This window comes from Erinaceus europaeus, chromosome 1, assembly GCF_950295315.1.
Source record: "Erinaceus europaeus chromosome 1, mEriEur2.1, whole genome shotgun sequence".
Taxonomy (NCBI): Eukaryota; Metazoa; Chordata; class Mammalia; order Eulipotyphla; family Erinaceidae; genus Erinaceus; species Erinaceus europaeus.
Genome location: NC_080162.1, coordinates 102987181 through 103008238, shown reverse-complemented (window position 1 = coordinate 103008238; position 21058 = coordinate 102987181). Strand labels below are relative to the sequence as shown.

The 21058-nt window shown below is 40.1% G+C and overlaps 1 protein-coding gene across 1 annotated transcript in view; it reads right to left on the bottom strand.

Moving 5' to 3' along the window:
• The window catches only part of KIF11 (kinesin family member 11), a 55527-nt gene that overhangs the window by 22741 nt on the left and 11728 nt on the right, over nucleotides 1-21058 (bottom strand). The window contains exons 7-13 of the mRNA XM_060191934.1: nucleotides 18884-18974; nucleotides 15135-15377; nucleotides 10954-11049; nucleotides 7017-7105; nucleotides 4995-5082; nucleotides 4195-4383; nucleotides 2145-2352 (exon numbers count right to left, since the gene is read on the bottom strand). Coding sequence (XP_060047917.1) covers nucleotides 2145-2352; nucleotides 4195-4383; nucleotides 4995-5082; nucleotides 7017-7105; nucleotides 10954-11049; nucleotides 15135-15377; nucleotides 18884-18974 — 1004 coding nt within the window. The remainder of the gene's footprint in view (nucleotides 1-2144; nucleotides 2353-4194; nucleotides 4384-4994; nucleotides 5083-7016; nucleotides 7106-10953; nucleotides 11050-15134; nucleotides 15378-18883; nucleotides 18975-21058) is intronic.

The following is a 21058-nucleotide window of genomic DNA, read 5'->3' as shown; positions in this document are numbered from 1 at the left end:
AGCAGCAGCAGCAGTTGTACAGAGGCAAAGAAGGAAACAAAGAAAGGAGGAACCATAGCAGCACCTCATTTGAGAAGCTTACTTTTGTGTTAGGTAACGTCATACAGTGCCGGAGGCTAGAACCAGGCCACTTAGGCAGGGTAAAGTGTATGCTCCACCAGCCAGCTACCAGCCAGCCCAGAAGGAAATACTTTTAATATAGTACACATATGTTCTACAGTATCAATACAAATGACATATTTGGTGGTACATAAGACCTTTAACTATAAACCACAGCAAGCAAAATAAAGAAATAAGCAAATGTCTTTTAAAAATATACAGTCACAGGGAGTCGGGCAGTAGCTCCACGGGTTAAGTGCAGGTGGCACAAAGCACAAGGACCAGCATAAGAATTCCATTTCGAGGGGGGTCGGGCGGTGGCGCAGTGGGTTAAGCGCACGTGGCGCAAAGCGCAGGGACCGGCGTAAGGATCCCGGTTCGAGCCCCCGGCTCCCCACCTGCAGGGGAGTCGCTTCACAGGCGGTGAAGCAGGTCTGCAGGTGTCTATCTTTCTCTCCTCCTCTCTGTCTTCCCCTCCTCTCTCCATTTCTCTCTGTCCTATCCAACAACGAATTGCGTCAACAAGGGCAATAATAATAACCACAACGAAGCTACAACAAGGGCAACAAAAGGGGGGAAAAAAAAAATGGCCACCAGGAGCGGTGGATTCATGGTGCAGGCACCGAGCCCAGCAATAACCCTGGAGGAGGAAAAAATAAATAAATAAATAAATAAATAAATAAATAAATAAATAAATAAAAAAGAATTCCATTTCGAGCCACTGGCTCCCCACCTGCAGGGAGTCACTTCACAAGCAATGAAGCAGGTCTGCAGGTATCTATCTATCTTTCTCTGTCTTCCCCTCCTCTCTCCATTTCTCTCTGTCCTATCCAACAACAACGACATCAATAACAATAACTAAAACAATAAAACAAGGGCAACAAAAGGGAATAAATAAATATTTTAAAATCTTTTAAAATATACATTCATTAAGAAGTAGCAAAAATAAATTAATGTATAGGGGATTTCTAGAAAGAAAACCCATGGGGCTGGGTGGTGGCGCACCTGGTTAAGCGCACACATTTCAATGCGCAAGGACCCAGGTTCAAGCCCCCAGTCCCCACCTGCAGTGGGAAAGCTTCACAAGTGGTGAAGCAGGCCTGTGGGTATCTCCCTGTTTCTCGACCTCTCTATTTCCCCCTTCCCTCTTGATTTCTGGCTGTCTCTGCCCAATAAATAAAGATAATTTAAAACATTAAAAGGAAAGAAAGAAAGCCCAACAAATTATTTAACAGTAGTATCTATGGAGGATGAGGTAGAATCAGGGAGATGGGAACATTTCTAAGCTTAGTTATAAACCTAGTTACTTGGGCCGGGTGGTCGCATACCTCGTTTAGTGCTCAGGTTAGAAAGCTTAAGGACCCAAGTTCAATCCCCCAGTCCCCACCTGCAGGGGGAAAGCTTTGCAAGTGGTGAATCAGGTCTATAGGTGTGTCTCTCTGTCTTTTTCCTTCTCTATCTCTTCCTTCCCTCTTGATTTCTGGCTATCTCTATACAATAAAAATAAAGATAATAAAAAAAGGTTAAAAAAATTAACAATAAGTAAATAAATAAATAATATATAAAAATAAACCTAGTTACTGTTTAATAAGCAGAAGTTATGTTACAGAAAGTGAGAGAGGTAGTCCATCTAAGATGTGCTTTAATGTAAAGGCAGCAAAACCATTAATCCCTCATGTGAACAGACAGAATGAGCATTGGAGGGGACAAGTGACACTGTCATCTATGTACTTCATGAGATTATTAAATCATCTGTTTTGAAATTAGCCTCACAAAAAATGTTCAAAGATTGGAATTAGTGCGCTGAGTGGTGGCACACCAGGTTAAGGGCATATAGTACGAGTGCAAAGACCCACACTAGGATCCAAGTTTGAGCCCCCAGCTCCATCCTCTGCAGGGAGGTCACTTCACAAGAAGTGATGGTCTGCAGGTGTCTCTTTATCTCTCTCCCACTCTATCCTCCCCTTCCCCTCTTAATTTCTCTCTGTCCTATCAAAAAACAAATAAAAGACAAGATTGGAATAAATAGAAATTATAAAACTTACCAAACAAGGTTTTGTGAGCATCTAACATAGCTTTTTGCTTTGAGCTGCCATCTTTAATGAGTTCTTCCATACTATTAAAGAGATTGTTCAGGTTTTTGCCAAAAACATCTTGAGCTTCTACATTGTGCTGATCAACTGCCTTCTTCCGATCGAGTTTGGAATGGAGACCAGATACATCTTTTGTAGTTTCCTCAACTGTGTTAAGCAACTATATATGGTTTTTAAAAATAAATGTTAATAAAATGTATGTGACAAGAGCAATCAATGAAAATCTTTGTGCTACAGAAAGATATCTTCTGAAAACTAAGTTTTAAACTTTGTATCAGAAGGACTTTTCAAAAGTTTGCTAATTTATTCAGTTGCCTAGAAATATTTTTTTTTTAGTTTTTTTATTATCTTTATTTATTGGACAGAGACAGCCAAAAGTTGAGAGGAAGGGGAAGACAGAGAGGGAAAGAGACAGACCTGCAGCCCTGTTTCACCATCTGCAAAGTTTTCCCCCTGCAGATGGGGACCGGGGGCTCAAACCTGGGTCCTTAAGCACTGCAACATGGGTGTTCAACCAGGTGTACCACCACCCAGCCCCACCCAGAAATATTTATTTCAACTTCCCAAGCCATCTAGGTAAGGAAAACTGATTTTGACCAAAAAATCATATGTTCTCTTATAATTTCTCTCCTATTATGTGCCATTTCCTTATGAGCATACTCAATAAAAAATAAAAATTAATTTACGATTGGCAATCTAAATGATAGGGAAAAAACATTACAACATTACTTTTTTATTATCTTTATTTATTGGACAGACACAGCCAGAAATTGAGAGGGAAGCAAGTAATAGAAAGGGAGAAGAAAAAAAAAAAGAAAGGGAGAGAGATAAGACACATGTGGCATTGTTCCACCACTTGTGAAGCTTTCCGGTCAGACAGGGAGAAGGGGCTCAAACTCAGGTTCTTGCACACTGTAACACGTGTGCTCAACCAAGTGTGCCACCACCCGGCCCCCCCTTCTTTTTATTGCTAACAGGTTATCACTGGGGATCACTGATAGCTCTACAAATCCACTGTTACTGGTGGCCACATTTTCGTTGTTTTTTTTTTTTTTTTTATTACCAGAGCACTGGTCAGCTCTGGCTTATGGTGGTGCAGGGGATTGAACCTGGGACTTTGGAACCTCAGGCATGAGAGTCTGTTTGCATAACCATTATGCTATCTACCCCCCACCCTGGCCACATTTTCTTTTCTTTTTTTTTAATATTTATCTTTTTATTTTTATATTTATTTTCCCTTTTGTTATCCTTGTTTTTTTATTGTTGTTGTAGTTATTATTGATGTCATCATTGTTAGATAGGACAGAGAGAAATGGAGAAATATGGAAGACAGAGAGGGGGACAGAAAGATAGACACCTGCAGACCTGCTCCACCGCCTGTGAAGCGATACCCCTGCAGGTGGGGAGTCGGGGGCTGGAACCGGGATCCTTATGCCGGTCCTTGTGCTTCGCGCTACTGCCCAACTCCCCTTTTCTTTTCTTTCCTTTTTTCTTTTTTTACTATTTTATTTGATAGGAAAGAGAGAAATTGAGAGAGAAGGGGGAGAAAAGAAGGAAGGAAGGAAAGAAGGGTGGAAGATAGGAAGGAAAGACTAATGAATTGTAGATTTGCTTCACCACTTTTGAAGTGTTCCCCCAAGCAGGTGGAGAGTAGGGGCTCGAACAGGGTTCTTGCATGTGGTCGCATTATGATCTACCAAGTGTGCAACTGCCCAGCACATACAACATGATTCTAAATGTCCACCAAAAACATTAAAGTCATATTCTATTTATTCGTAAGTCTCAGGAACAGTTTTTTTCTTAAGTCAACAACTCCAAAAAAGATAATTTAAAATAAAAATAGCAAAAGAACATTTTTTTAAATTGGCATGGGAAGCCGGGGGCTTGAACCGGGATCCTTACTCCAGCCCGTAATGCTTTGTGCCATGTGCGCTTAAGCTGCGCTACTGCCCAACTCCCTATTCTACAATTTTTTAAGGTAAGTAGAAACTAAAATACAAACCCTGCTAGCAGTATCATGGAGTTTCTCCTCAGTACTTTCCAAAGCAGAGGTGATAAATTCTTCTTGAAAAAGCTGTACCCTCGTTTCTTGTAAATGTTTTTGAGTGGTTTCAAGCTCCTGTGCTTTATTTTGTAGGTCAGATTTACACTGATCAAGTTCATTTTTATTATCCATAAACAATTCTGTAACCTAAATATAAAATATTTGTTTTATATCAGTTATCTCATAAGCATGTTAATAATATGTGTGAGCATTCACCATTTAACTTGAACACTAAAACTGTACAATTCAGTATATAAATAATATTGGACTAATATAAAAGTCAAAATAATGCTTTATCACTAATGATAACAAAATTATGATACAACATTTTTTAGACCAGAACACTGCTCAGTTATGGTTTGTGGGGGATGGTGGGGATTAAATCTAGGACTTCTGAGCCTCAGGTATGAGGAGCCTCTTGCATAAATTACTGTGCTATCTCGTCAGCCCACAATCTCCTATTCTCTCCTTTCCACCACCTCCCTCTCTTCCCTTGGCGTTGCCTTTTCCTCTTATTTCTCTGTGAGAGAAAGAGAATGAGAGAACCACAACATCACTCTGGCACAGGCACTCGTGGGGAGGCTGAGTTCATGATCTTGGGCTTCACTGAAAACCCAATACTCAATACTCTACACTGTGCCAATCAGCCTGCCAAACAACTTCTAACATGTAGGTTATATGGAAAAAAAAATCAGATCCCTCATATATTTTAATATTTGCATTTTTCCACAATATTCACTATTATTTAGAATGTTTACCCTCGTTAGTTCCTCCTCAAGGACACCAATTTTCCCTTCCAATTCTGCAATCTGTTCTTCTTTAATGGTTAGTCTTCCACTCATGGCTCTAAAATAGGAATTTAACAGTTAAAAATTTTTCCCAGTTCCTATAAAATGTAGTCTACTACAGCTGTAGCAATACAACATCTTTACTACTCATTAAAACCATGACGTCTAAGTGTCAACAAGTAATAAATACACACTGCAAGGAGCCAAGGAGATATCTTTGTAAATAGTGGACAGTACTGTGGTGTCTCTAGTTTCTCCCTATCTATCTAGAAAAATGGAGTGGAGGGAACAGGTTGTGGCACACCTGGTTGAGCGCCCCTGGTCCCCACCTGCACACCTGCAGAAGGAAAGCTTTGCAAATGGTGAAACAGTGTTACAGGTGTCTCTCTGTCCCTTCCCCTCTCTGTCTCTACCTTCCTCTAGACTTCTGGCTGTCTCTATCTAATAAATAAATGATAACAAAAAAAATTTTTTTAAAAAGAAAAAGAGTGGTCCGGGAGGTGGCAAAGTGGTAAAGCTTTGGACTCTCAAGCATGAGGTCCCGAGTTTGATCCCCAGCAGCACATGTGCCAGAGTGATGTCTGGTTCTTTCTCTCTCCTCCTATCTTTCTCATAAATAAATAAAATCTAAAAAAAAAAAAAAGGTGGAAGAGAAAGTCTGCCTACAGCTGAAATGGCACCAAGCCCCAGTTGCAAAGAAGAGAAAAAAAAAGATACAAAATTTCTCTCCCCTCTGTCTTCCCCTCCTCTCTTGATTTCTCTCTGTCCTATCCAGCAACAAGAGCAATGACAACAAGGATAACAAGGGTAACAAAATGGGAAAAATGGCCTCCAGGAGCAGTGGATTCCTAGTGTGGGCACGCTGGAGACAAAAAAAAAAAAAAAGAAAGAAAGAAAGAAAGAAAGAAAGAAAGAAAGAAAGAAAGAAAGAAAGAAAGAAAGAAAGGAGATACAGATTCACTGATTTTTTAAAAATAAAAAATTAGAGAAATGGGGGAAGCCAGCACCTGAATAAGCACACTCTACAGTGTGCAAGGATCCAGGTTTATGCCCCTGGTCACCACCTGCAGGGGGTGGGGGGTACAGCATTACAAGTGGTGAAACAGGACTGCAGGTGTCTCTCTCTTCTCTATCTCTCCCTTCCCTTTCAATTTCTGTCTCTATCCAATAATAAATAAATATATATATTTTTTTAAGTTAGAGAAACAGTGGTCCGGGAGGTGGCAAAGTGGTAAAGCTTTGGACTCTCAAGCATGAGGTCCTGAGTTTGATCCCAGGGTTGCACATGTGCCAGAGTGATTTCTGGTTCTTTCTCTCTCCTCCTATCTTTCTCATAAATAAATAAAATATTTTTTTTAAAAATTAGAGAAACGAACTATGCAATTCTGTATACAGAACACTTACACGCCCTGCATATGTACCCCAAGATACAAGCCAACATATATACTCCTGCCACATGACTAACTTTATATGAGCAAGGAATATTTCTCTGCAACAGAGTCTCTTCGTTCACATCCGGTATTTTAGGGCAGATAATTACAGTCTACCATAATGGGGTTTTCTGGTTTCTTGAGCATTACCAAGTTTCAGGACTGAGGGTTATTTTTTGTATTCTCCTAGTTCCTTTGTAACTACCAGCAACTTTCAACTCCATGCTATACTTAAATGACAAGGATTTCATAAATGCAAATGCCTTTCAATTATTAGCTACAGATAACAATGACTAAAAGAGAAGCTGGAGGGGCCAGGCGGTGCTGCACTGGGGTAAGTGCATATAGTACAGAGTGCAAGGACCTGCACAGGATCTTGTAAGCTTATAATTTTATATAAAGCCAAGATTTATATAACTGATTGATAACTACTTAACATCACAACTAAAAGAAGCATTTATAGGAAGCACTAGTTATAAAGATTAACTGTCAAATACTCCAAACAGCCTGACATTAGAAAATGCTTATTCTTGGGAATAAATTTCCATAGTCAAGAGCTTACCTAAAATTTTCTTCTGAAATGTAAACTCCATTCTTTTCACGGGTCGCAGCAAGATCTCGTTTCAGACGTTCTATCTCTTCGGTATATTCCTGTAAAAGAAGGAAGCTGTAGGTACCCATTTAGTGTTTAACTTTTTCTAATTCAGCTCAGGGCAGATATTTAGCAAAGAAAACAAAAAGTTAGCCCTCTTGGGAGTTGGGTGGTAGCGCAGCGGGTTAAGCGCATGTGGCACAAAGCACAAGGACCGGCATAAGGATCCCAGTTCAAGCCCCAGGCTCCCCACCTGCAGGGGAGTCACTTCACAGGTGGTGAAGCAGGTCTGCAGGTGTCTTTCTTTCTCCCTCTCTGTCTTCCCCTCCTCTCTCCATTTCTCTCTGTCCTCTCCAACAACAATGACACCAATAACCACAACAATGTTAAACAAAGGCAACAAAAGGGGAAATAAACAAATATAAAAAAATTTTTTTTAAGTTAGCCCTCATATGTTTTAAAACATTAAAAAGTGTAATAAAGTGGGAGAGAGAGTTCAGGTCCTGGAACAGGATGGCAGAGGACCTAGTGGAGTTTGTATTGTTATGTGGAAAATTGAGAAATGTTATGTATGTACAACGACGACAACAATCACAACAACAATAGAAAACAAGGGCAACAAAAAGGGAAAATAAATTAAAAAATCAAATTTAAAAAAAAAAATTTTTTAAAGAGTCCAATGCTCTCTTCACTACACCATCACAACTTTTAAGTCTTAAAGAAATGAGTCAAGAAATTTGAGTATCAGCAATTCCTCACACAAAGAAAGAACCAGCCATTACCATTTATGAAGAATATTGGGGCTGGGTGTGGCGTACCTGGTTGAGTGCACATGTTACAGTACACAAGGACCCAGGTTCAAGCCCTGGTCCCCACCTGCAGGGGGAAGGCTTTGCAAGTGGTAAAGCAGGGCCGCAGGTTTCTCTGTTTCTTGCCTTCTCTATCTCCCTCTTTCTTCTTGATTTCTGGCTGTCTATCCAATAAATAAATAAATAAATATAATAGGGAGTCAGGCGGTAGTACAGCAGGTTAAGTGCACATGGTGCAAAGCGCAAGGACCAACGTATAGTTCCTAATTCGAGCCCCCAGCTCCCCACCTGCAGGGGAGTTGCTCCACAGACAGTGAAGCAGGTCTGCAGGTGTCTGTCTTTCTCTCCCCCTCTCTGTCTTCCCCTCCTCTCTCCAATTCTCTGTCCTAACAACAACATCAACAACAATAATAACTACAATAATAAAAAAGGGCAACAAAAGGGAAAATAAATATTAAAAAATAGTAAAGATAATAAAAAATCATAAAAATAAAAACATAAAGAAAAGGGTATTTACCAAAAATAAATAAATACCACTGGTATCCTATACACAAAAGACCTTGAATTCACCTCTTGATACTTATTCCTTCCTTCCTCACTTCTCTTTCCTTCTTTTCTTTCATCTTTTTTAAAAATATATTTATTTTATTATTGGATAGAGACAGCCAGAAATTGAGAGGAAGGGGGATATAGAGAGAGAGACAGAGAGACACATGCAGCCCTGCTTCACCCTCTAAAAGCTTTCCCCCTGCAGGTGGGGACCAGGGGCTTGAGCCTGGGTCCTTGTGCACTGTAACATGTGTGCTTAACCAGGTGCACCACCACCTGGACCCCCTCTTTCATCTTTTCACCAGAACCATTTTGGCTCTGGCTTGTGACAGTATCTAGAATTGAACCTGAAACCCTGGGGGCTCAGACACGAAAGTCTCCTGCATAACGACCACATTACCTCCCACCCCCTGGGGGAAAAAGGGATAGTTAGGGTCAAGGTTTATCCTTTAGTTCTTTGTGTTCAAGGACCCTATTGCTATAGTTTCGATTACCACATGACCTGCATTTCTCTGAAAGACAACTGATGGTCTTACTCATGTATGTAATATTAAGAACTGAAAAATCACCCCTTGTATCCTTATGGTCTTAGAACCTATTATTAAGCCACTAATACAATTAATTTTTACAATATTTAAATGTCTATATGCATTGAAACAATCAGAATTTTAAACTATGATCAAATAGTTTATTGCACTTAACTATGCTGAAGTATTTCCAGTTTTAAAAGCAGCAAAAGAGTTCAAAATTGTTTCTAGCTTTAAAAGCAGCATAAGAGTTCAAATTTGTTTCCAGCTTTAAAAGCAGCATTAAGAGTTCAAAATTGCAAATGTCTAAATGAAATGTTTTTTTAAAAGCATTTTTCAAAATAATGAGTACGGAAGCCAGGAGATAAATTACCCTGAAGAGTATGCACCTTCCCATGCACAAGGTTCCAGGTTCAAATACTTATACAATATGGAAGTGTCATGGCACCAGAGGGAAGTTCATGGGTGGAAAAACAATGCATGTTGTTTCTCCCTTTATCTTTTTCCCTGTCTGCACACACACACACATACATACACACACACACACACACACACACACACACACACACACACACACACACACACACACACACACTCTGAAATAAAAAGACTGAAAAAGTCAACCCAGGAATGGTGGAGTTACACATGCACAAAACTCCAATGCTTAAAAAACAAAACTATTATGATATCACTATACTTTTTTCAGGTCTGAAAATTTTGAACTTCTTTACAAAGAATGTATGTTCACAGGACCAGGCGGTGGCAAACCTGGTTAAGCATTCACATTACAAAGAATATATGTTCTCATCTATACTTCCTTTGAATCTGGTTTCATGATGTTAAAAGAGTTATTATAGAGAACCAGGGGGTGGCATACCTTGTTGAGCACACACACTAGTGTGCAAAGACCCAGATTTAAGCCCCTGGTCCCCACCAGCAAGGGGAAAGCTTCAGAAGCAGGTGAAGTCTGGCAGGTGTCTCTCTCTCTCTGCCTCTTCCCTCTCTTTCCCTCCCCTTTCAGTTTCTCTCTGTCCCTATCCTAGATAAAAGTGAATTACTTTATTTTAAAAAAAGGGGGGCAGTAGCACAGTGGGTTAAGCGTAGGTGGCTCAAAACGCAAGAACAGGCTCAAGGATCCTGGTTAGAGCCCCCAGCGCCCCACCTATGGGGGGGGGGTCAATTCACAAGTGGTGAGGCAGGTCTGCAGGTGTCTATCTTTCCTCCTCTCTGTCTTCCCGTCCTCTCTCGATTTCTCTCTGTCCTATCCAATAACAAAAATAACAATGGGCGACAAAAGGGAAGAAATAGCCTCCAGGAGTGGATTTATGGTGCAGGCACCCAGCCCCAGCAACAACCCTTGAGACAAAATAAAAAAATTAATCAATTAATTAAAACGTTATGGGGCCGGGTGGTGGAGCACCTAGTTAAATGCTCATGTTACAGTACACAAGGATCCAAGTGCAAGCCCCTGGTCCCTATCTGCAGCAGGTAAGTTTCACGAGTGGTGAAGTTTCATGAGTGGTGAAGTAGGACGGCATGTATCTGTCTCTCCCCCTCTCTATATCCCACTCCTCTCATTTTCTCTGTCTCTAATAAATAAATAAAAATTTTAAAAAAGGTTATAATATAGCTACAACTATTAAAACTATGAGATGTAATGAGAAACACACAAAAATCAATAGAAACAGATCTCACAAATATGTTCACACAGACAATTAAAACAATTAAAGTTGCAAAATCATTTTAATGTTAATAATGAGTGAATGTCACAGTATATAAATTATGCCCTAAAGCTGTAAATTTTTTAAAAATTATTTTAAAATGTAGATTTTACTGACTCCAAGAGCTGCTAAAGACATTAGCATTCCAGAAACATTTTAACACACAATTTGTTTAGATAGTTGAGATAATTGAAAGTTTTAGCACATGCACTTTAACAAACAACTTAACAGTTACCTACTTTGTCCTTTATTTTCACATTTGCCAAACAAGATTATGATACTCCCTAAAATTTATAATTACCTTAATAAGAGCTTTTTTGGTGAGTTTCTGGTTAACTTCAGGCTTATTCAATATGTTTTTTGCTCTGTGTGCATATTCCAGTGTACTCAGAGTTTCCTGTTACGAAAACAAAAAGGTAATTAACGAAGCTATTGTGAGAATGATATAATTCTGCTATCTAAAATGTGCCACAGGGCTGGTGAAATAGCTCACTTTAATAGTGTGTTGCTCTTTGTTTTTTCCTATTTCTTTTATTTTACCTAATTACATGTCAACAGGGGTTTGAATCCACACCATTCCCAGAGATCTGAATCTTCAATCTCCCCACTGCAAGCCACCACAGTCCCTCTGAGGTTGTAGACATGGGCCACCATCATCTCTACAACTATCTGTCCACATTTATACATAGTTGCCCCCTTTTTCTTCCTGATCCAATCCTCTCTTCCCCTCCAAGCCATTCATAACATTAATACCTCCGTATGTCCATCTGCTGAGAATTTTTTAAACCACTATTATGGTTATGGTTGCAGTTTTGTAAGTAAAGTCCTTGAATTATATATTTTAATGAGTAAATTTTATCTAAATGTACATTTTTTTAAGGGAGAAGCTGAGCTAGTAGAGTGGTATAATATCAGACTTCCAAATGTGAAGTCTTGGGTTCAATCCTTCATATTATATATACCAGAGTGCTGCTCTGGGTCTCACTCTTATTAAATATAAATAGGAGCCAAGGTATAGCTCACCCAGTAGAACACATGTCTTATCTGCAGAGCCTGGGTTTAAGTCTTAGTACCACATGGGAATGAGACAGCACTAGGGAAAGCTCAGCTGTGATGCTCAATCTCCTATCTCACTTTCTCTGGGCTAAAAGAAAAATGAAAAATCAATACGCAGCCCCAGAAGCCAGAGCTGAGTAGTACTCTGATAAAAAATAAATAATATTAATAATAAAACACATTACTTTATGTAAGATTTGTGTGATTCTCAATTTCTAAAGATAACATAACCACCTTGTTTCTCTTTTGTCATAGTGTCTAACTTTCTCTCCCCGTCCTCCCCTCCTCTATCCATCTCTCTCTGTCCTATCCAACAACGATGACATCAATAACAACAATAATAACTACAACAATAAAAAACAACAAGGGCAACAAAAGGGAAAATAAATAAGTATTTTAAAAAGTTTTTCTAGAGACTGCAAGATATTATGTGGTAAATCACACACTTTAAAATGACAGAGACCCCAGATTCAAGTCCTTGGCACCACTTGGAATCCTCATACACAATACCAATAGGAAATTCCATAAGTGGTCAAGAATGCCATGACAAGTCTCCTCTCCCTCTCTCTTTCAATGAAATTAAAAAAGACAGAAACAATTCTGCTGAGAAGAGTGAAGTCAAGTAAGCTCAGGGCCTCAGAAGTAAAAAAAAAAAAAAAAAAAAAAGACAGAAAGCATATACTATAATGATAATAAAAAGACTTTATTTTGCCATCTTTTTTTTTTAGTGATGTAATACTGGTTTACAAGATTCTTTGTTATTTCTGCTATTTCTACCTGTTCCTTCATATCCAATTTCCATCTTCAGTGCTCTAAACAGCCTCTATAATACTAGCATTCACTTAAGCTGGGGCCCTAATCGGGAAGTCCTAAGATTCCCAAACAGACATGATGGGCCTAGACCTCGAATAAATCCCTCTCTCCATTGTTATCAGTCATTCCTACCAGGAACAACACAATAGACCCCTTTCCAGGCCCACATAGGACTTTGCCCTCAACTTGGATCAACAATGGTAGAGAATGTTCCATCCTCCAAAGGGAGGCTGGACAATATACTCTATGCTACACCTGAGGAAGATGGGTACTGATATTGGGGAAGCTTGGAATGTTCCTACTTAAGACCACAGAATGTGAGCTCAGATCTACAGAGATGCAGTGGCCACATAGGCTCCTAAGCTGAATATGGGCCCCAGATCACATCAAATCGATGGAGTTTAGAATCAACAATGTTTATGCACCTTTCCCATAAAAGGGAGCTACTCTCTTCCCTGATCCAGCTTTCTGGTCCTTCTACCAGCCATGACATCATCTCCCCAGAAAATAATTAGGATCCACCTGCATATCAGATTTCAGGCTCAGGCAAAAAAAAAAAAACTAGTATAGCCATAGGCCCTTTGGAAATATAACTAAAATATGCCTACTAGCTATCTACAAAACAGAGGCCCCCCCCACCCCCAACTCTTCATCTGCACTATTCCAGCCTTTAGGTCCAAGATTGGTCAACAATTTGTTTGGCTTTGTATGTCAACACTCTTTTCAAGCAACAGGTTCCAGATGCTAGCATGATGCTAACCAGACTTCCCTGGACAGACAACCCCACCAATGTGTCCTAGAGCTCTGATTCCCCAGAGCCCTGCCCAACTAGGGAAAGAGAGAGGCAGGCTGGGATTATGGATCAACCTGTCAACGCCCATGTTCAGAGGGGAAGCAATTACAGAAACCAGACTTTCAACCTTCTGCATCCCACAATGCCCTTGGATCCATACTCACAGAGAGTTAAAGAATAGGAAAGCTGGGGATCGGGCGGTAGCGCAGACAGATAAGTGCACATGGTGCCAAGTGCAAGGACTGGCATAAGGATCCCGGTTCAAGACCCTGGCTCCCCACCTGCAGGGGAGTCACTTTACAGGTGGTGAAGCAGGTCTGCAGGTGTCTATCTTTCTCTCCCCCTCTCTGTCTTCCCCTCCTCTCTCCATCTCTCTCTGTCCTATCCAACAACAACAACATCAATACAATGATAATAATAACCACAACAACGATAAAAACAACCGGGGTAACAAAAGGGAAAAAATGGCCTACAGGAGCAGTGTATTCGTGGTGCAGGCACAGAGCCCCAGCAATAACCCTGGAGGCAAAAAAAAAAAAAAAAAAAAGAATAGGAAAGCTATTAGGAGAAAGAATAGGATACAGAGTTCTGGTGGTGGGAATTGTGTGGAGTTGTACCCCTCTTATCCTATGGTTTAGTCAATGTTTCCTTTTTATAAATAAAAAATTAAAAATATCTATATACCTAAAATAGACTTCTTAGCTTCTTCCAAAATGAAGACCCCCAATCACATATGTTATACTCTTCTTACCTTTAGGTTCCTGACTATGCAACAATTTGTTCTGCTATGTACCTTAATGCTTTTCAGCCACCAAGTTGCAGATCTTACCATGACACCAACCTGACCTCCCTGGGCAGATGACCTCACCAATCTGTCCTGGAACCCCTCCTCTCCAAAGCCCTACCCCACTAGGGAAAGACAGAAACAGGCTGGGAGTATAGATCCACCTTCCAGTGCTCATGTATACCAGAAAAGTAATTACAGAAGCCAGACCTTCCACCTTCAGCACCCCATAAAGATCTTTGGTCATACTCCCAGAAGGATAACGTATAGGGAAACTTCCGATGGGAGGGATGGGAAAATGGAATTCTGCTGGTGGGAATTGCACCTTTCATATTCCACAATCTTGTCAATCATTATTAAATACTACTAAAAAAAAATAAACAGTATAAATACAAAATAAAAATACTAGCATTCACTTAATTTACTTCAAATTCCTCAATTAAATCTTCACACCTAATGTATTCATTGTTTTGCTATAGTATTGTCAGGCATTAAGCCAGCACCCCCCCATCCTGCATTGCTGATACTATGGCTTATTTACATAATCATTATTTTGCCTGAAAGATCCCCACCCATCCCATTGATCTATCTTCTTTCTACCTCGAGACATGCCCTGCCTGCAGGGTAACATTAATCCCACTGGTTAAAACCCTCACAACAGTTGCTAAGGAAGCTTCTACCTTCCCAGCTTGCTTTTGCCTTTCTCCACACCCTTTCCTAGCCATTTCCGTTTCTGACTTGACACTTCCGGTTTAATCCTATAAAAGCACTGGCTCTCTGATCAACACATCCTTTTGCATTACTATGCTGCCACGGGTTCCTGAGTCATCTATCTCCCTCCATGCTCAGTGAGTAGCAGCCCAGGCTGCATCTGGTCGAGTTCTCTCCAACTCAGATAGCACGCACCTGGGGAAGAGGCAACCCCACACTAGCCTGGCATAGGATAAATGAATATACTTAGTGGACCTTAAAATAAGTTATAGCAAAATGACATATACAGCTACTACTCTTGCAGCTACCTTTCAAAGCAGTTTACCTCAAGATTGACAGATGCAGGAGAAATTGTTGCAATTATGGATGTTTTCGTACGTCCCCCAAGAGAGTCCTGGAGGATTCTAGTTAGTTTAGATTCTCGATAAGGAATATGAGGTGTTCTTTCTACAAGAGCAGTAATGACTCTTCCCAAAGTCAGGAGGGATTGATTGATATTTCCGGCTTCCCGTGCTCTCTTGTCAACTGCTCCAGAACGGCCAATGTTTTCACTTCCTGCAAGATCAACCTTAAATTTTAAAATAAAAACAAGTTGTTAGTCTATTGAAGACATCTTCATTTTATTTTATTTATTTTGTTTTTGCCTCCAGGATTATTGCTGGGGCTCAGTGTCTGCACCATGAATCCACTGCTCCTGGAGGCTATTGTTTCCCCTTTTGTTGCCCTGGTTTTTTTGTTTCTTTTTAATTGTTGTTGTGGTTATTACTATTGTTATTGATGTCGTTGTTTTTGGATAGGACAGAGAGAAATAGAGAGAGGATGTGAAGACAGAGCGGGGGAAAGATAGACACCTGCAAACCTGCTTCACCACCTGTGAAGTGACTCCCCTGCAGGTGGGGAGCCGGGGACTGAATCCAGGATCTTTGTGCCAGTCCTGTGCTTGGCGCCATGTGTACTAAACCTGTTGCACTGCCACTGACCCCTGACATCTTCATTTTGTATTATACTTATTGAGTAGTCAGTAAATAATTTTATATAATTAGCAAACCACTAAAGCTAACAACCCAGTAACTATAAGTATAATCCTTTCATGCTCCTCATGAAATGATCAAGAATGAAACAGTGGGACAGAACTAGCTTGTGATCCATTCTAGGGATATGTCAGATTCCATTTCTAGGTATATGTCACAAGGAAATAAAATCAAAATCTCAAAGGGATATTTATGCTCCCATGTTGACTTCACTATATACATGAGCCAAGATATGGAAACAACTTACATAGCTGTCAGTGGATAAGTGGGGAAGAAAGTGACATACATACACACAGCAGTAGAGTAGAGTAGTATCAAATCGAATCGAGGGAGTCGGGCTGTAGTGCAGCGGGTTAAGCGCAGGTGGCGCAAAGCACAAGGACCGGCGTAAGGATCCCGGTTCGAACCCCGGCTCCCCACCTGCAGGGGAGTCGCTTCACAGGCAGTGAAGCAGGTCTGCAGGTGTCTATCTTTCTCTCCTCCTCTCTGTCTTCCCCTCCTCTCTCCATTTCTCTCTGTCCTATCCAACAACGACAACAACAATAACTACAACAATAAAACAACAAGGGCAACAAAAGGGAATAAATAAATAAAATAAATATTAAAAAAAAATCGAATCGAATAACATCAGCCATGAAAAGAAGGAAATTCTCCCATTAGCAACCATTTGGATGAACCCAGAGAATATTATATTAAGTAAAATAAGTCAGACAGGGAGGGAAGTGGATTAGTGGTAGAGCTTCACATGTATGTGGTCAAGGTTCAACCACATAAAAACAAGACAAGAAAACATAAAAAACATGAACACAAGACATAAAAATAAAACAAAGGGCCAGATGGTAGAGCATGTAGTTGAGCGCACACTTTACCCATGTGCAAGGATCCAGGTTCAAGCCCCTAGTCCCCAAATGCAGGGGGAAGAAACCTCACAAGCAGTGAAGTGGTAGCACTGCAGGTATCATTCGTTATCCTCTATCTCCCCATGCCCATCAACTTCTCTCTGTCCTATCAAATAAAAGACTAAATAAATATTTTGTAAAAAATGTTTTTCAAGGGAGTTGGGTGTTAGCACAGCCAAGCACAAGGACTGGTGTAAGGATCCCAGTTTGAGCCCCCAGCTCCCCACCTGCAGGGGGAGTCGCTTCACAGGCGGTGAAGCAGATCTGCAGGTGTCTTTTTTCTCTCCCCCTCTGTCTCCCTTCCTCTCTTGATTTCTCTCTGTCCTACCCAACAACAGAAACAACAATGACAATAATAACCAAAACAATGATAAAACAACAAGGGCAACAAGAGGGGAAAAAATAGTCTCCAAGAGCAGTAGATTTGTGGTGCAGGCACCGAGCCCCGGCAATAACCCTGGAGGAAAAAAAAAAAAAGTTTTTAAAACAACACAAAACAAACATCATAAGTAACATGTCAGTGCTCTCTAGTACACACACACCAAAAATGTAATCTAAAGAAAGAAATAAACCAAAGAAAGACAAATACGGTATGACCTCATTTAAATATGCAACCTAGGAAAAGTTCAAGCTGATAGAAATAGAGAATGAAATGATAGTTACCAAAATAGAGTGGTAGGGGAAATAGAGATGCTGACCAAAGGGAACACACTTTAATTAATTAAATTATACACATTTAATGTATTAACTACAGTTAGTAGTTCCAAACTGAAATTTGCTAAGAGTAGAAGTGTTCTTAGCAAAAGGAAAAAAGTAACAGTGAGGTGATAAATGATAAAGTTGATAGAAAATTAGGGCCTTAGCACAGCAGGTTAAGCACAGGTGGCACAACGAGCAAGGACCAGCGTAAGGATCCCGGTTCCAGCCCCTAGCTCCCAACCTGCAGGAAAGTAGATTCACAAGTAGTGAAGCAGGTCTGCACGTGCCTCTCTTTCTCATCCCCCCTCTGTCTTCCCCTCCTCTCTCCATTACTCTCTGTCCCATCCAACAACAACATCATCAATAACAACAACAATAAAAACTACAACAATAAAACAAGGGCAACAACAAAAAGGGAATAAATATTAAAAAAAAAAAAAAAACTAAAAAGAAAATTAGCCTGATGGGGTAAATCATTTGCGATGGACTTCACAAGTTATACAAATATCAAATCAGCATGTTGTCAGATTGAAAGACTAAAAAAAAAAAGCTGTCACAAAGATTAAAAGCTGTCAAGACAACTCAATCTGTTAAGAGCACCAACTTTATCCAGCTATTAAAAACAATGAACCCACCTTCTCTGACACATCTTGGATGGAGCTAGAAAGAATTATGTTAAGTGAACTAAGTCAGAAAGATAAAGATGAGTATGGGATGATCCCACTCATCAACAGAAGTTGGGAAAGAAGAACAGAAAGGGAAACTAAAAGCAGGATTGGACTAAATTGACAGTAGGGCACCAAAGTAAAAACCCTGTGGTGAGAGGGAGAGTGGACATTCGGCTTGGGGGGGGGGGGGGGCTTCCAGATGCTAGCATGATGCTAACCAGACTTCTTTGGACAGACAACCCCACCAAAGTGTCCTGGAGCTCCACTTCCTCAGAGCCCCACCCTACTAGGGAAAGAGAGAGGCAGGCTGGGAGTATGGATCAACCAGTCAACACCCATGTTCAGCGGGGAAGCAATTACAGAAGCCAGACCTTCCACCTTCTGCAACCCACAATGACCTTGGGTCCATACTCCCAGAAGGATAGAGAATGGGAAAGCTATCAGGAGAGGGGATGGGATATAGAAATCTGGTGGTGGGACTTGTGTGGAGTTATGCCCCTCCTATCCTACGGTTTTGTTAATGTCTCCTTTTTTAAATAAATAAATATTAAAAAAAAAAAAAGAACACCAACTTGCAGAACTAAGGTCCCACATTTCTCAGGTGCAACCCTTACCACCACCTTAAACAAGAGCTGAGCAATGCTCTGATCCTCTTGCTTTCTACCACTCTCTCTCCCCACCCCTCATAATAATCTTTAAAAAAAAAAAATCAATTATATCTCAATAAAGCTTCAGAAAACAAAATAATGAAATAATGACATTAAGACAAATGCTTACCAAGTTCAACTTTCCTATTTTAACAAGCTCCTCTCCATCAGTTGTTGTTTCTTTCATATGTATTGTAACGGAGAAAACAGAGTGGGAACGACTAGAAAACAAATTGAAGTTACCCAGTCACTTAAAGGCAGAATATTGTATGCTTTTTAGAAAATATTTTTTAAAATCGAAATCCTCAAGAACAAAGACAATATCAAGCAGGAGCTAGAGCTATCAATACTATTTCAGAAGACAAAGAATGCTTAGGTAGAACAATGCTTAGGTTTGAGAGGTGGTTTTTGTTTGTTTGTTCCTGATGCCTGCAGAGGAAGCTTGTAACGAGCTACCAGAACACACCCTAAAATTTTTAAGAACTGAAATCCCCAGAAATGTCTAAAGTTTGAGCAGGGGTAGATAGCATAACGGCTATGCAAAGAGAATTTCATGCTTAAGGCTCCAACATGTCAGGTTCAATCCACTGAACCACCCACCCTAAGCCAGAGCTGAACAGTGCTCTGGTTACATCTGAAGAATGTCTAAAGTTTGAATGTAGGATGGTCTAGGGTTGGGAGTTTTGTGAGGTCTGTCAAAAGGAAAGGTTTCTTGTTCACAAGAACTATTTAAATATGCCACTACCATCAAGTCCAAGCATCAGCAAGAAAGTCATCAGTTATTCACCCTCAGTGAATATATATCGTATCTATAGTAGAAATGTATTGCTTTGTTCAAAGGATGTCATAAAAAATAGTTAAGCTCCTCTTAAAAAAAAAAAAATCAGAAACCGGGGCGGGGGAAAAAAAAAAAATCAGAAACCACAAATAACCAAAACACCACAATAAAATTATTGCTGGGCTATAAAGTGTGCCAAAGTTTATCCAATTCTATAGAATAATACCCAGTTCTTTTTTTTTTTTAACCAGAATATGAGTCTCTTTGCATAACCATTATACTATTCTACCCCTACCCTGCCCCACCCCTGTACTTTTCCAAGGGGAATAACAATTATATAGCTAATCAAAGGCAGCTTTTTACTCTTCATCAATGACATTTGCTGAACATCTTTATCTTGTTAGTGTCATTGATATTTGGAAGGGAATATAATCATTTTTTACTTTATGACTATTTTTTAAATTATTTAAAAGTTTAAAAATTGTCTTCTCTATAAAGACTTAAGTTATTTTATCAGGCCTTTCTCTGTGCTCTGACCTCTTTCACTAATTAAATAAATCTTCTGGCCTAAGGGGTGACACAACATGTAAAGTGGTTAACTTTAAAGTATGAAGTCAAAAATTCTATCACCAGTATCTTATATGCCAGAGTGATGCTCTGGCATTCTCTTTACGTCTGCATTAATTAGTAATTTTTAATAGTAAAAATAAATCTTAAAATATAAATTTAGGAGGGCAGGCAGTAACATACTCGGTTGAACAAGGACTGGTATTACAGTGAGAGAGGACCCTGGTTCAAACCCCTGGTCCCCACCTGCAGGGGGGAGCTTCTCAAGTGGTGAAGCAGTGCTGCAGGTGTCTCTCTTTCTCCCTCCTTCGCCTCTCAATTGCTCTCTTGTATAAAATAAAATTTTAAAAGTTTAGTATTGGGGTCAGGTGGTGACACACCTGGTTAAGCACACACATCACAGTGCGCAAGGTCCCAGGTTCAAGCCCCTGGTCCCTACCTGCAGGGCGAAAGCTTCATGAGTGGTGAAGCAGGGCTGCAGGTCTTGCTTTATCTCTCTCCCTCTTATCTCCCCCTCTCCTCTCACTTCTCTGTCTCTATCAAAGAAATAAATAATAATAAAAAGTTTAGTATTTATGCTCCAGTTCAACTTGTCTTTGTTCTCTTTATAATATTCTTCCAATAATATTACTCTCCCAAACAAATCTCAGTCCACTTTGCAATCTAGGTGTGTGATACATAAATTTTGACCCATCACAATTTGACTTTCCAAATTTGTCACACAATTTTCCTCCATCAGGGTTATCCCTGGGGCTTGGTGCCTATACAACTCTACTGCTCTCAGAGGCCTTTCTTTTCCTTTTTTTTCCCCCTCTTGCTATTCTTTTAGACAGAGGGTGAGAGACAGAGAGCTAAAAAGGGAAAGGGGGGTGAAGCAGTAGCACAGCAGGTTAAGCGGACGTGGCACAAAGTGCAAGGACCAGCATAAAAATCCTGGTTTGAGCCCCCGGCTCTCCACCT